At 40.6% G+C, this 12,939-nt stretch overlaps 1 protein-coding gene across 8 annotated transcripts in view; it reads left to right on the forward strand.

The window, feature by feature from the left end:
• Window positions 1-5,956: 5,956 nt before the first annotated feature.
• The window catches only part of scn8aa (sodium channel, voltage gated, type VIII, alpha subunit a), a 36,994-nt gene continuing 30,011 nt past the window's right edge, over window positions 5,957-12,939 (forward strand). For all 8 annotated transcript variants that reach the window (XM_053317535.1, XM_053317537.1, XM_053317541.1 and 5 more), the window contains exons 1-3: window positions 5,957-6,232; window positions 10,719-10,837; window positions 12,149-12,238. In XM_053317535.1, the coding sequence (XP_053173510.1) occupies window positions 5,957-6,232; window positions 10,719-10,837; window positions 12,149-12,238 (485 nt within the window). The remainder of the gene's footprint in view (window positions 6,233-10,718; window positions 10,838-12,148; window positions 12,239-12,939) is intronic.

Raw genomic sequence — 12,939 nt, forward strand, 5'->3', positions numbered from 1 at the left:
AAATACATGGACATATTGAGGAAAAATTCCGGTTTTATGAAAACGGATTTCATATTTCACAAGAATGGATACTTGGCGAGCTGTACAGAAAGTCCTGAGTCATAAGATGATCGTTGTGGATAAAGGGAAGACTTTGAAGGTATGTAGGCATTATAGCTTTTCTCACTTAGCTGAGTGGCTAGCCGAGCTAATCAGTAATACTATTACGGCTGTGAGCAACCATATAAGTCGTGAGTGGTCTTGAATGAATCAGAACAATCTAAGCTTTCCAACAATGTACGGCATGAGTATATGTTTAAGGGTTGGTGTTTAAAACATTCAGAAGACCGTGTGGCTACCTCCTAACATCCGTCCTGTCCCGTGAACGGAACAGCGTGCGTTAAGAGGTTAATGATCAAATATCAAAATCCGAATAGCGTCAGAAAGTCAACCCACTCTCCACATTTCCATTGCTACCGTTTTGATACTTCATGGTACACAAACAAATAGCATCTCATATGAAAGCTAAGACCCTGGCGAGTTCAACAGTACCACTATTATTGCGCTAAAAACTCAGTGAACCAGCAGCATACAAAGGTAAACAACCACTTATTTACAGTGACTAACAGATATTCTGTCTTACCTTCGAAGTTTTGTGATGAAAAGTTGTACTTAAGAGCAAAAAACGCTGGTTTTAGTGAGTCCAACACGGCCGTGTTTGTTTACAACTCCATTTCACCCAGTGCCTGCCTATTGTACTAGCACCGGAACAACAGACAACCCTGGCAACCCGCAATTCCGGCCGTTAATTGGCTGGTACAATGTACACAGAACGTGTCAGAACGTCATTGTCGAACCCGTCAAAAAATTTTTAAAATATTAATTCAGACTAATTATTTTTTTTTTATGGAAAAGCAATACTTTCATTCTGTACCCCTCAAAACGCCCCGTGGCTGTATTATTTAAAAAAATATATAGCTTTTAATAAATATTCTACATATTCAACTTTTAACTTTGGACTTCACAGCAAGTACTTCCTGTTGGAAGATTACATCACCCCAATCTGTGTGTGTGTGCATGTGTGTGCATGTGTGTAGTCATGTGACACTCACCAACGTAATACTAATCATTAGCAATTAATTGAAAAGAAGATAGATGCAGTTGACCCTTGGTGTCCCACATGGCAGTGTCCCACATTACACTAATTCACCCTGTTTGAGTTATTTCTTCTTTCAAAAGTCAGTCTACATAGTGACACTTAAGTATTAGATATTTGTCTGAAAAAATAATTTGACAAAAGGTTGGCTATTTTAAAGACTTCTGCAAGCAAACATTTGTCATTTATATGGATATGGCCAATGTGACAACTACACTAACAGTATATACATTTGCATACAGGATGAACCAAACTCCGTGAGCTCACAACTAAAGCACATTACTGTAACTGATACCCTTTAAAAGTAGCAGAATATTTAATCAAAAAGTAAAAAGAGTCATCAATTTACTCAAAAACACAAAAGGTTACATGCCCTCAGTTCTTCTCACCCTGGTGCTGATTTGACCCACTGTCCTGTGCTGAAGTCACTGCCGTCCAACACAGAGAGCTCACAAACAGCAGCAGAGCATTAAAGTCCATTTACTGGTCACATTAAAGAGCAGAGTGCGGGAGGAGGGCAGTAGACTATAAATGAAACTAGCCTACCTAAAGAGAAGATCGTAAAGTATTACGGTACTGTTTCGTAGGCAGGGGGACACCTGGAAGAGTAGCTGTTGCCTTGGTAACAACTAATGGGATACCAACTGATTGGAATCAAAATAAACAATGAAACATATATTTTTAGGTGGATGTAAAAAAAAAAAAAAAAAAAAAAAAAAAAAGTGAGAGAGATGTTGTTGCAAACTACACGTGGAGTTAATAATGTTGCATATTTTACATATATTTATAGTATTTAAGGCTTGAATCTATAAATGTTTCTGTCTCTCAGTCGTGCAGTGGCCTTCTGGAAGCTGCCAGTACATTCCTGCACTATCCACTCAACACACAGTGAGTCTGTGCGTTTTGTCGGATAAACCTTGTGCATGTTTTTTTTTCTGTTCACAATCTCATCTCTGACCACACACACATGGGAGGGGGGTTCAGAGGCTGCAGGCCTAAATGACCTTTAGGATTTCACGAAACGCACTTGCCGACACTCCCTTACATTCTGCTGAGAGTCATCAATTATGCAGGGAAACTGCTCGCACTGAGGGGGAAGATAGCAGCAACAATATGGCGACAACCGCAGTTTCTCCCCAATCTTTCCCACATCTGCAGTCCTGTGCCGGCTTTCGGGATTCATTGTAAGGCTTACAAAGTGAGTATCCTTCGTTGTTAATCGCTAGAGAAAAGACAGCATATGTTTGGAGGTGAAGGTAGATTTTCTCTCTGTCGGTATCCTTGCGTAAATGTCGCAGAGCCGCACACTGCCCCGCATCTTGTGTTTTTTTTTCCTTTTTTTGGGGAGGGGGGGTGGATGGGGGTGTCTGCATTTGCTGAGCATCTATCGGCTGGACCAGAGCAGGAGAGGAAAACACATATTTATAAATCAGTTGATCTCGATCTTGAGGTATTTATCGGATTAACCGTTTCGTCGAGCATCCGAAGCATTGATTACACTTTTGGCGAGAGAGAAAAAAAAATGGCTCGTACAGGCTTCAGGTAGAGCGCCGTCTGGCCGCCTCCAAAAAAGCTAAAAATGTAAAGATTATTCTTATTTTGCTGTCACAATTTTTTGGCTTTTTAAACTCTCCGGACTACAGGATGATACATTTCATACACCAAAAGGCTTCGACAAAGGGGATGATGCTATGTGAGTAGCCCGGTCCTCCTTCAATCAGCTATAGCCGAGAAATGTATTTCTCTCCAGGTGATTTTTTTTTTGGTGTGGCAGCATCGTAACTGTTCTCTTATGGTGTTATTGTTGTCAGTTTAATCTCATGTCGCTGTCTGTGTGTGGGTTTAAAGCTTCTGTCTAGCTTCATACTATATTTTTGCACAGATAGAGCCCTTATTGATTTGGCAGTCGACATGGCTTCACGGGTGTGGTGCAGATCCTTCAAGGCAACGCGCAAAAACGCACAGAATATCCCGAAGAAAAAAAAAAATCTATCGTTTGTGGGTGCGTTTCGCTGAATAACAAAGATGACTTTTATTCATTTTGATAAATCGACATCACACTTGCGACTTGTGACTTCAAATAACTAAAAATACACGGTTGGGTTTACCACAGCGTGACATTTTCGACATACAAACCACCCACTGCAGCAATGTTGCTTTGGCCAATTTGGTCATAGCGGGCCACTTCTCTGCGCATTCTAACCTCCAGCTTCTCTGTGTGAGGTTGAGCAGGACTTGACTATTCAATGAAATATGTTAGAGAAATGCACGTAATGGCGTCTCCAGGCCCTCCTTTCTTAATGAACAGCTTTAGTAAACAAGAGTCCGTGTCTCACTGCGTCTGAATTTGGGATAATGGGGTGAGAAAATGCCAAAACGTGCCTGTTTTCTTTGTGGGAATAGATTGCATTACAAAACTTAAATGCAAGCAATATGCAACCCAGCAGGGTGAGACACAACAAGACGAGTGTTGTCATCATGGCTTGATAACATTGAAAATTGAAGGATAAACTGACGGCCTACAAGCGTCGAGAGGGGAGCTCAATAAGAGGGCCGGGTGTAGGGCAAAACGGGTCTTCGGGCGGATCGGTTATGATCCCCCCCAACCCCCCCATGCATGCATTCATTCGTGTGTGTGTGTCTGCGTGAATACGTGCGTGCCCGCTCGTGTGGTGCTGAAGCGGACAGCGCCAGCAGAGCAGCAGAAGGCTCAATGACTGTGAGGTTCCGGGTCCATTTTAAAACGTCTTGGCACACAGGATGCATGTTTTCATGTATGTTGTTCCTCCACCCTCCTTTTTTTCCTCATATCAAGACAGCTAAGTTGTGTGTTTGCTGTGTGATATCAGCTTTACACGTTGAGCATTTTTAATTAGACTGTGTTATGCAAGAGAGAGGAGCATGGAAGTGACAGGCCCTGGAATTCAGATATGGCTGTTTCAATTTGTTTGGGCTGCATCCACCTTTCCATCCATCATAATATATAACACTATCCATCCATGATTGGGAAGGAGGTGTCATAATTCTGAAAATATACCAAAGAAATGAAATGATTACAGTCATTTTCCATCTGAAAGCACTGAAGGTCTGAGTTCAGGTGTGGCTGTGTTTCCTGTGAACCTGTCTCCTCCTCTCAGCAGCCCCCTTTTTCCTTCAGCTCTGCCTCACATTAGTACGTTGACCCTGAAATGTCCTGCAGCTTGAACAGTTGTCATGTAACCATCATACCCTTTTACATTTAAATGTGTTGGCAAAAGGCCCTACAGAGTCAGGCAGACATTAACAGCGTTTCCACAGCTGTTCAAAAAATCATAAGGAGTAAAACCCTGAAAGGTGTCTGTTGTGTTGGCTGCAACAAAGCGTGACAGTAAGAGATCACACTTAGTCACACTTTTATGTTGTGGTTGCCTGAACAATGACACCAGGCATAACTGACAATCTCTCAGACAGGTAAATGACATTAAGTTAGCTAATTATATCTTGAGATCATGACCACAAAATATTTATAAAAGAAGGAAATATTGCAACAAGCAATGTAGCAACATTAAATAAACATTTCACATATTAAGTGATGAATTCGACAAATATCGCAGTGGTACAGTTATAACCTTATATTATGTGATTATTATGTGATATCATGATTTTATGAATCATGTATTACCAGATGTTACTTCCTTTTCGGATATTGAAAACACTGAGCATGAAAACACGTATGCATGCATATTTTGGGAAACGTAATATCAGTTCACCTTTGACACCTTAAGGCCATGACTTCAGTCTCATCTTAAACAGTAGACTCTTTATTTATATTAAGCAGAGACTGATGGAGGTTTATTAGTTATTGAGTTATTCGTCCGTTAGTTTGGTTTTCTCTATCATTGTTCTGCTCTGGTGGTGTTAAAGGATCATTGGGTGGTAGAGACTACCTCTCAGCCTTAAAGGGATATTTCATGTTGCTTTTAGTCTTTGTCTCTGTAAATTAATGAGCATTCAGTTGATAAGATGTGATTTACATAGTAGTTTACTGACTTAGAAAATAATACCTGTATGTAAGAAATTAAAGATAAATTGTATTGTTGATATAGAGTGAGCGAATATTATGAATCTTTTCACATCAACAGTAGGTGTTGGAAACAACTGAAATATAAACTTTCCTGCATCTCATTGGCTGGTGAACTCCTCCTCTGCTTGATGGGTCAAATGTAGTGTAGATCACATCATCATGTTGTGCCCTGTTTCTGTTACAGTCTGGGTGTCTCCTGGTTGTAGTGTTCTGCTTTTGGGCTGTTGTGTATGAACAGTTCTTTCCCAAACAGTGGTAGTGTTTTCTTTTCTCTCTTTTTTTTTTTTTTTTTTTTTTTTAAATATTAATTTTAATCAAGAAAATATGGTGACTAAATAATCTGGCAAGGATGTAACATTAAGGCAGCCATTTTTCTAGTATGCCATGTCACTTGTGGCCATTTTTCTACTCTAGTTCTGCATTTTCTCTACCTTTAACTCATATTTCCGTTTTTGCAGGGCTTCATAATTAAACCTTCAAATGTGTGTTTGTGTGCACACATCCATGCATCTGTCTGTTTTTATGTGCAGTTAAACATTCTATCACTTGTTTTAAATCTCATCTTAATATCAGGAAAGATTTTAGGATTATTGCTGAGAAGTCAAGATGTTCACATGCTCAACATACCACATGTGAACACTTAAGAAGACAAGTATATTTTATTGGTTTGGTTTACCTTTCTTCTTCTGTGTCCTTTCTGCAGAGCTACTACTGTGGATGGTACAAACCTAAAGACTAAGTAGTTGCAGGATGAAAACATGGCTGCACCCCTTATACCGCCAGGACCTGATAGCTTCAAGAAGTTCACTTTGGAATCTTTGGCGGAGCTTGAGCTGCGCATCACAGAGGAGAAGAACAAGAAGCCACCCAAGCAGGATAGCAGCTACCGCGATGATGATGACGAGAACAAACCCAAGCCCAACAGCGACCTGGAGGCTGGGAAGAGTCTGCCCTACATATACGGGGACCCCCCTTCTGGAATGGTGGCGGTACCATTGGAGGACCTGGACCCATACTACCTGAATTCTCAGAAAGTGAGTTTACAAAGAGCTGAAATACATACATACACACATAGGCTTAATGATGTTGATGATGATCAGCTTACATTCACTACAGCTGTTCAAACAAAAGGATGTTTCTGACTATGGTTGGGTATCAAACCTCAATACTTTACTGACCAAAATGTGTCTGTCATATCTAAAGAGCATCATAATCTGGCAATCTTATTGACACAAGTCTTATAAAAATTCAAATGATACCCAGCCGTATTTACAGATGGTATTTGTCCCTTTACCTCATGTGTCCAAAATGATAACTGCATATTGTCCCAAACAGCACTAATATTGTAATCACATCACATTGCATCACTGGCCTGCTTTCATGGTGTGGAGGTGCAGCTTTTGAGATTTGGAAATCTTTGTGATTATTTAATATATACATTATTTAATTTCAAAGAACAAACTCATTTTCTTGTGCTACTTTTGAATCAGTAGTAGTAGTTCTGGTGATTTTGTTTCTTCCTAATTGATCAGCAGACATGTTGCCTTTGATGCTGAGACCAGTAGACAGGTTTTGTGGTGTATCAGTGAAGCTCAAACATCCATATTAATATTTTACATAATGGTCAGTAGGTGATGTCATGGTGAATCATCTTACACAGGAAACGTCCTAACAAAGCAGATACGTTTTATGATAGTTGGCTTCCAGGTCTGCTGTGTTTACAGTTATTTTAATTTGATGATAGGATGCAGAATGTAATTATGTTTTCCTCCTCAAAGACCATTGGGGAGTGTGAGAGTTGAGCACTCGAGCTGTTGAGTGGGCTGTTGCTGTATCTCCGATGTGCTCACAGGGCTTTGGGGAAAAGGTCAGAAGCAGTAACTGTTTAAAGGCTGTTGTTCCACATGACAGACTTTCCTAATTGTTCAAAAATTAATCTATGGCAGGAGAGAAAAGCAGTGGCAGCAGCAGGCTGGGAGGACTCTGGTTCTCCTAAAGGAGACACGTCTCTCCGGGGTTCCTGTCATGTCTTACGCTCAGTGTGAGGACAGCCGGGTGACCTTGAAAGTCTCCATAAATCCCCATAATGTGTACCTGTCAACAAAAACTATAAAAGGAGTCAGTATTCCTTTTACATGGCTCTTATTGGACCAATCGGCCTCTGAATAAAACATGGTAACTTCAGGTACTGATAGAGGCTGAAATGAAAGCTGAGGAAAGTTCAAAACTTCTGCGATATTTGCAGCCATTTGGAGCTGTTCATGCATTGTAGTACTGCGTGTTTAATGTAAACCTGTTCTATACTAAGCAAGAATTCTTAATCATAAAATGGCTGTCCTTCCCTTGAGTATTAATCGAGATGCAAAGTGTACAGAGGCCAGTTAAAAGCTAAACAGGGCTGAGCAGCGTGGCTCAAATTTTCTGTTGTCTATTTTTAAACAAAGCATTACATAACAAAATTGGTATTTTTGTTCAAAATGGTCACTGCCAATCACATATTATTTTAAATAATGCTGCATTTTTGACAAGACTGGTATATAACACTGTTAACCAGTTCACATAATATAATGTTTGATCTTTCTTATTAGCTGACTGGATTTGTCCAGATTGTGTGTGTGTGTGCACACAGTATCTGTCAGTGCAGTCCTCTCTTTCCATCTGTCTCTGTCTCTGTCTCATACCTCATTCCTGTCTTTACACTGTGCACAGTGACTGTTATGTAACGCACCAGTCCAGTGCACAAGAAGGAGACACAATTCACATGACACATGACAAACCTAATCAGTGATATGTAGGATTGTTGATAAGTTCACTCATTAACACACTGCTCACTAGTGTGTGTTTCCACACAGGTCAATGTGTTACTGTCACAGGTGCATGTGAATCCTGCGAGCTTCTTTGTGCTTCTTGTGTTTTGCTTCTTGTCTCTGCACCCGCCTCTACCAGCAGCCCTGTCAGCTCTCGACTTCAGGAAAATCTAATTATGGCTCTCGATCTAGTCTCGTTCTAATGCCAAAGGGAGACAATGCTGCTTTGGTTCTGGCAGCCTGAGCTGCTGTGACGTCAGATCAGGTGGTGACCTTGATGGAAGAACGTTGCTCTGTATGTCATTGTCACTGAGAGGGGTAGCAGGCCAGCTCTGGATACGTCTCTCACAGGGAGGGAGGGGGAGAAATAATCATAAATGAAGGGCTGTTCATCTTCTTCGTCACAAATCTTTGGTTGTGGCTCTTTTAGACTGTGTCATAGCTGGGCCACAGGGCTGGCAGGCTGGCTGGGTGATGACGCAGCATCCAGTCCTCCCCGCCTAGTCGGTGACCAGAGCAGGGCTGTGCCATGCTGAGCTGAGCCAGGCCAGGTCGACCTCAGTGTCAAAGTAGAAGGCCAGGGACACAGATCATTTTCAAGGAGAAAGGAGAGAGAGAGAGAGAGAGGGAGGGAGAGATGATATGAGGACAGGGATGAAATGGACAACATGTGCAAGGATGCATGAGTACACTTCTGCTCTCCTTCCAGCCCAGCTCACTGAAATGTGTTTTACTGGGGAAGCTGCAAAAATCAAGTCTTTTTTCTTGGAAATACAATAGAGCCGAATACGTTCCCCATGTCACCCCTTTTTAAATTGTTGAAGAATTCATTCACAGTGTGTGCACATCTGTCCTCAATTGCACAGGGAATAGATGAATATTTACAGTCATATTATCCCAAAAGACAGATAGCACAGATGCAACACGATGTAAGGTACATTTAATCTTATGAACATGAAATGAAATATAGACTACAGTGTAAGGAACATGATTCTAGATTGTCTGTACATTCAGAGAAAATCTTTTTTATATATTTAATATTTTTTTGGACCTTGAAATGTCAGGAAAGGGGAAAAGGCATGATGCTGAATATCTGAGCAGGTTAGCACCTAGCATGGCAGCTGCCCCTATGCCATTCATGTATGAATATGTGTGTGTGTGTGTGTGTGTGTGTCAGTGTGTGAATGTGAGGCTATCAGGATAAAGGCGCCATAAAATGCAGTCCATATACCATTAACCATAAGGGTTGATAGAAGGGGGCTCGTTGAATGGCTGCTGTGGCCCTCCTGGACCAGATGCTGCAGCAATGCCTGATGGCTAGAGCTTCAGTGTGGAAGCAGCCCTCTCTTCTCGTCTCCTGCCCATCCCCCTCCCTTGCTAGTCTTCATCTTCTGCCCAGCTCCTTCGCTATGGCTCTCTCTGCCCTGCTTCTCCTCAGCCTGCTGCTGCTACAGTTGCTGCCTGCCTGCCTGCTTCACTCACTCTCCCTCTCCCCCATTTTCTGCCTTTCCTCTGCCTCGTTCTTCTCTTTGCTCAGCGCTAGATTATGAAATTTTCAGTAGCTTTGTCATGCATTAGGGAAAAAGACTACATATATAGTGGTTGTGTGTGCGTGTCACAGTGTTGGTTTCTCAATCTAGAGCTTTTTGCAGGCTGGTTGGTGTGCACGTGTCAGTTAATGTGTGCGTACAAGAATGTTTGTTTGTGTGTATGTATCAGTCATGCGTGTGCACACAATGTATAGCAACTGGGACATTTCCAACTGTGTCATTATAGAGTGCAGAGTGGGAATGTTTACAGTATATATGATAGTATTAACACTCAGGGGGGAGGCTGCAGCTCTGACCTGTAATAGTAAGAAGAGAGTAAGATTATCTAATCATGTTAAATAGCTCTGGCTTTATCTGAGTTGTCTGTGGATTTCAGTCAAATTAATGTCAGGGGGTCATGTGACAGAACTGTGTCTCGTCCTGCGGGGAGTGATGCTCTTGGTTTCGCTTCCACGTTCCTCCCTGAGATGTTTATGTTGTTAATGTCATCATTGTACACATGCACCTCATTTCTGCAGGAAGCACACGGATAATATTACATGACATTACTTTTTTACTGTACCTCCTCCATCCCGTCCTTCCTCCTCCTTCTCTACCCCCTCCTGTCCCTCCTGACTCCACTGTCTCTAGCCTTCAGCACTGAGTCGGTGGCTCTGCAGGGCTTAATGTAGTGAGGGATGCCTTGTTAAAAGCACAAGGGCCCATATCACTTGTTCAAATGCAGTGTCTCATTAAAGTTTCATGCAAATTGCCATGTTTTATTTAAACAATTATGAGGTTAACCACAGAGAGAGGCCTGCCATCTCCTCTCAGTTTTGCTTGCTTCCTTCTCTCAAAACCACCAAAACCATGATAGGCATAATGGCACGTGTGATAGCAGCGGAAAACACACTGATTAGTGCACTGAGTGACTGGGACAACATATCAATATCAGAAACATCCTGGCAGCCATTTTTACTCTGTTCAAATGTGGTTCAGTTCATTTTATGTGACAGAAGAGGAAAGATTCTGCATATTGTATACAGTGAATGTTATACTGTTAACACTTTTATTAAATATTTCTAATGACAAGTGTGCATTTGCTGTTAAACAATAAGTGTATTTTTGTGTGATTGCTTACTGATTCATACTGTTGGCGTCTGTCTCTTTTCTTCTCTCCACAGACATTTATAGTGCTGAATAAAGGGAAGACAATCTTCCGTTTTAGTGCCACACCTGCCTTGTACTTCATAAGTCCTTTTAATCTGGTTAGGCGAATAGCTATTAAAATTTTGATACATTCATATCCTTTGAAATGATGTCTTACAGCAGAGACAAAAGGGTTTCCTGTTCATGTGTATTATTCATGATGATGTATTCTGTCTTTCTGCTTGTACAGATATTGATGGTACCTATGACTGTTAAGCATCTCAGATAACAGAAAATTCTGTCCTCTATTGGTCGCTGATATGGTAGAGCATACAGGAAGCCAGACAGAAGCCATTTTATCAACGTAAGGAGAGGCTAGCACAAATGAGTCATCCTTAACAGTAAACCAGGCTAGACTTCCACAATAAGCTCATTATGGTTTAAAACGGTGCAATCCATCTCTGAACTCTGACTGAACAGCTAAAGGTTGTAACCCTCTTTAATCAGAGAGCTATCAAACAAAGACTCAGGAGGTGGAAGAAAGTCAGAGTTAGAATACCAGCTGCAGCTGATCGATGCAATATTTCCATAAAGTAGGTCAAATCTGCCCATTGATTATCTTCACGGTGACAGTGTGGTGTATCAATTTACAGTGCAGCCAAACAAACTCATGTTAAAGATAGGTGAAGGTAGGCAATTTGAATCCAGGGCGGGAATGGTTGACTCCACCATTAAACTTGACTAGAGGATAGAAGGGAAATTACAAAATGTTATGAAAGGCCATTGCTGAAAAAATATACAACCATACATTGTCTAAAAATGGGGTTTGACTCATGAAAACATTGAAGATTATAATGTTTGACTCACTGGGATTAATGTTAGCATTTCTGAACCCTTTAAAAAAATTCAGATATTGACAGAACAATATAATGACAGCAATGAAAGCAAACATTATACTAAACCCTTTGAAAAAATATGTTTATTATTATTACTGTCTGTTGTCACTACATTTACTTCATTTCTCCCTTATCTCAAGCCAAACTATTACTGACCTTTCACTCCCATTAAAGGCAATTCAAAGGATAGTTTCCTTTAACCGTAGACCTCTCTGCACTGAAGCCTTGTAGCTTTAAAAAGTACTACAGCTTTGGTCACGCTGGTATTGAGGGCAGCTATTGTATTTACGCTAAATATATTTACAATTTGAATATTTCATGGTAAAGTAATGGCCTTTGGGTGCACCCAACCACCCTCTGTTAAGTGCTATGAGTAGATTTTATGACATTAACCCTTTACATGTTAAGGGCTATTAAGGCTGCCTGGACCCAGGAAACCACATTACGTGTGTACTGTACAGCATCTCCTGCAGATTGCAGAGTGTTTTACATTTTCAGGGAGGTTTGATGACATTTGTAATGTTTGTGATTGCCTCTATAATCCATATGTTCCTTAACCTGCACCTCACTCTTTTCAGCATGATCATTATGTGTACTATTTTGACCAACTGTATATTCATGACCTTTAGTGATCCTCCTGAGTGGTCAAAGCAAGTAGAGTAAGTACACATTTAATATCACTCAGTTGTATAAATGCATGCTAACTGCTAGCCCCAGTTTGTGCCTCTCACCATTACATTCGAATCACAAAGCTGAGCATCCAATGTTATGAAAAACAATTGCAATTTTTGAATTAAAACAAAAAAAATTGTGATCTTTGAAAAGTCCTTCTGCTTCTGAGGGTATTTAATCGGGATGAAATATTCCATCCATTGCACAAAAGTCAAGAATTTTAACCCATTTCTCAAGTTACAGGTTATGAATTTCCTAATATGTGTAGCTGGAAATGACATATGACCTACTCTACCTATAATACACAAGAAAAATATTAACACATTTTTGTATGGTGATATGAAATATTGAAAAGAAACATCAATGTATACCAAAATGTTTGGATTTAGACAAAGACGTATAACTTGAGAGACTGGTTAAAAATCTCATGATATCTAGAAATACATTCAGAAACCATCAGTACATTTTGTTAATCCTTATAGGTTTATTGCTATACCAGCAGTCGATCACTTGGCTGGCTCTCCACTATAGTCCAAACTGAAATATCTCAACAGCTATCCCATGGATTGCCATTCAATTTTGTACTAACACTCTGACACTCATAACCTTATTGACAGAGAGCTGCAGTAAATAATGTTATTCAGTCTGTGATGTAGCTATAACAAAAATCCAGACCTCTTATTTAGCT

The sequence above is a fragment of the Scomber japonicus genome, chromosome 4 (assembly GCF_027409825.1).
Source record: "Scomber japonicus isolate fScoJap1 chromosome 4, fScoJap1.pri, whole genome shotgun sequence".
NCBI classification, from domain to species: Eukaryota; Metazoa; Chordata; class Actinopteri; order Scombriformes; family Scombridae; genus Scomber; species Scomber japonicus.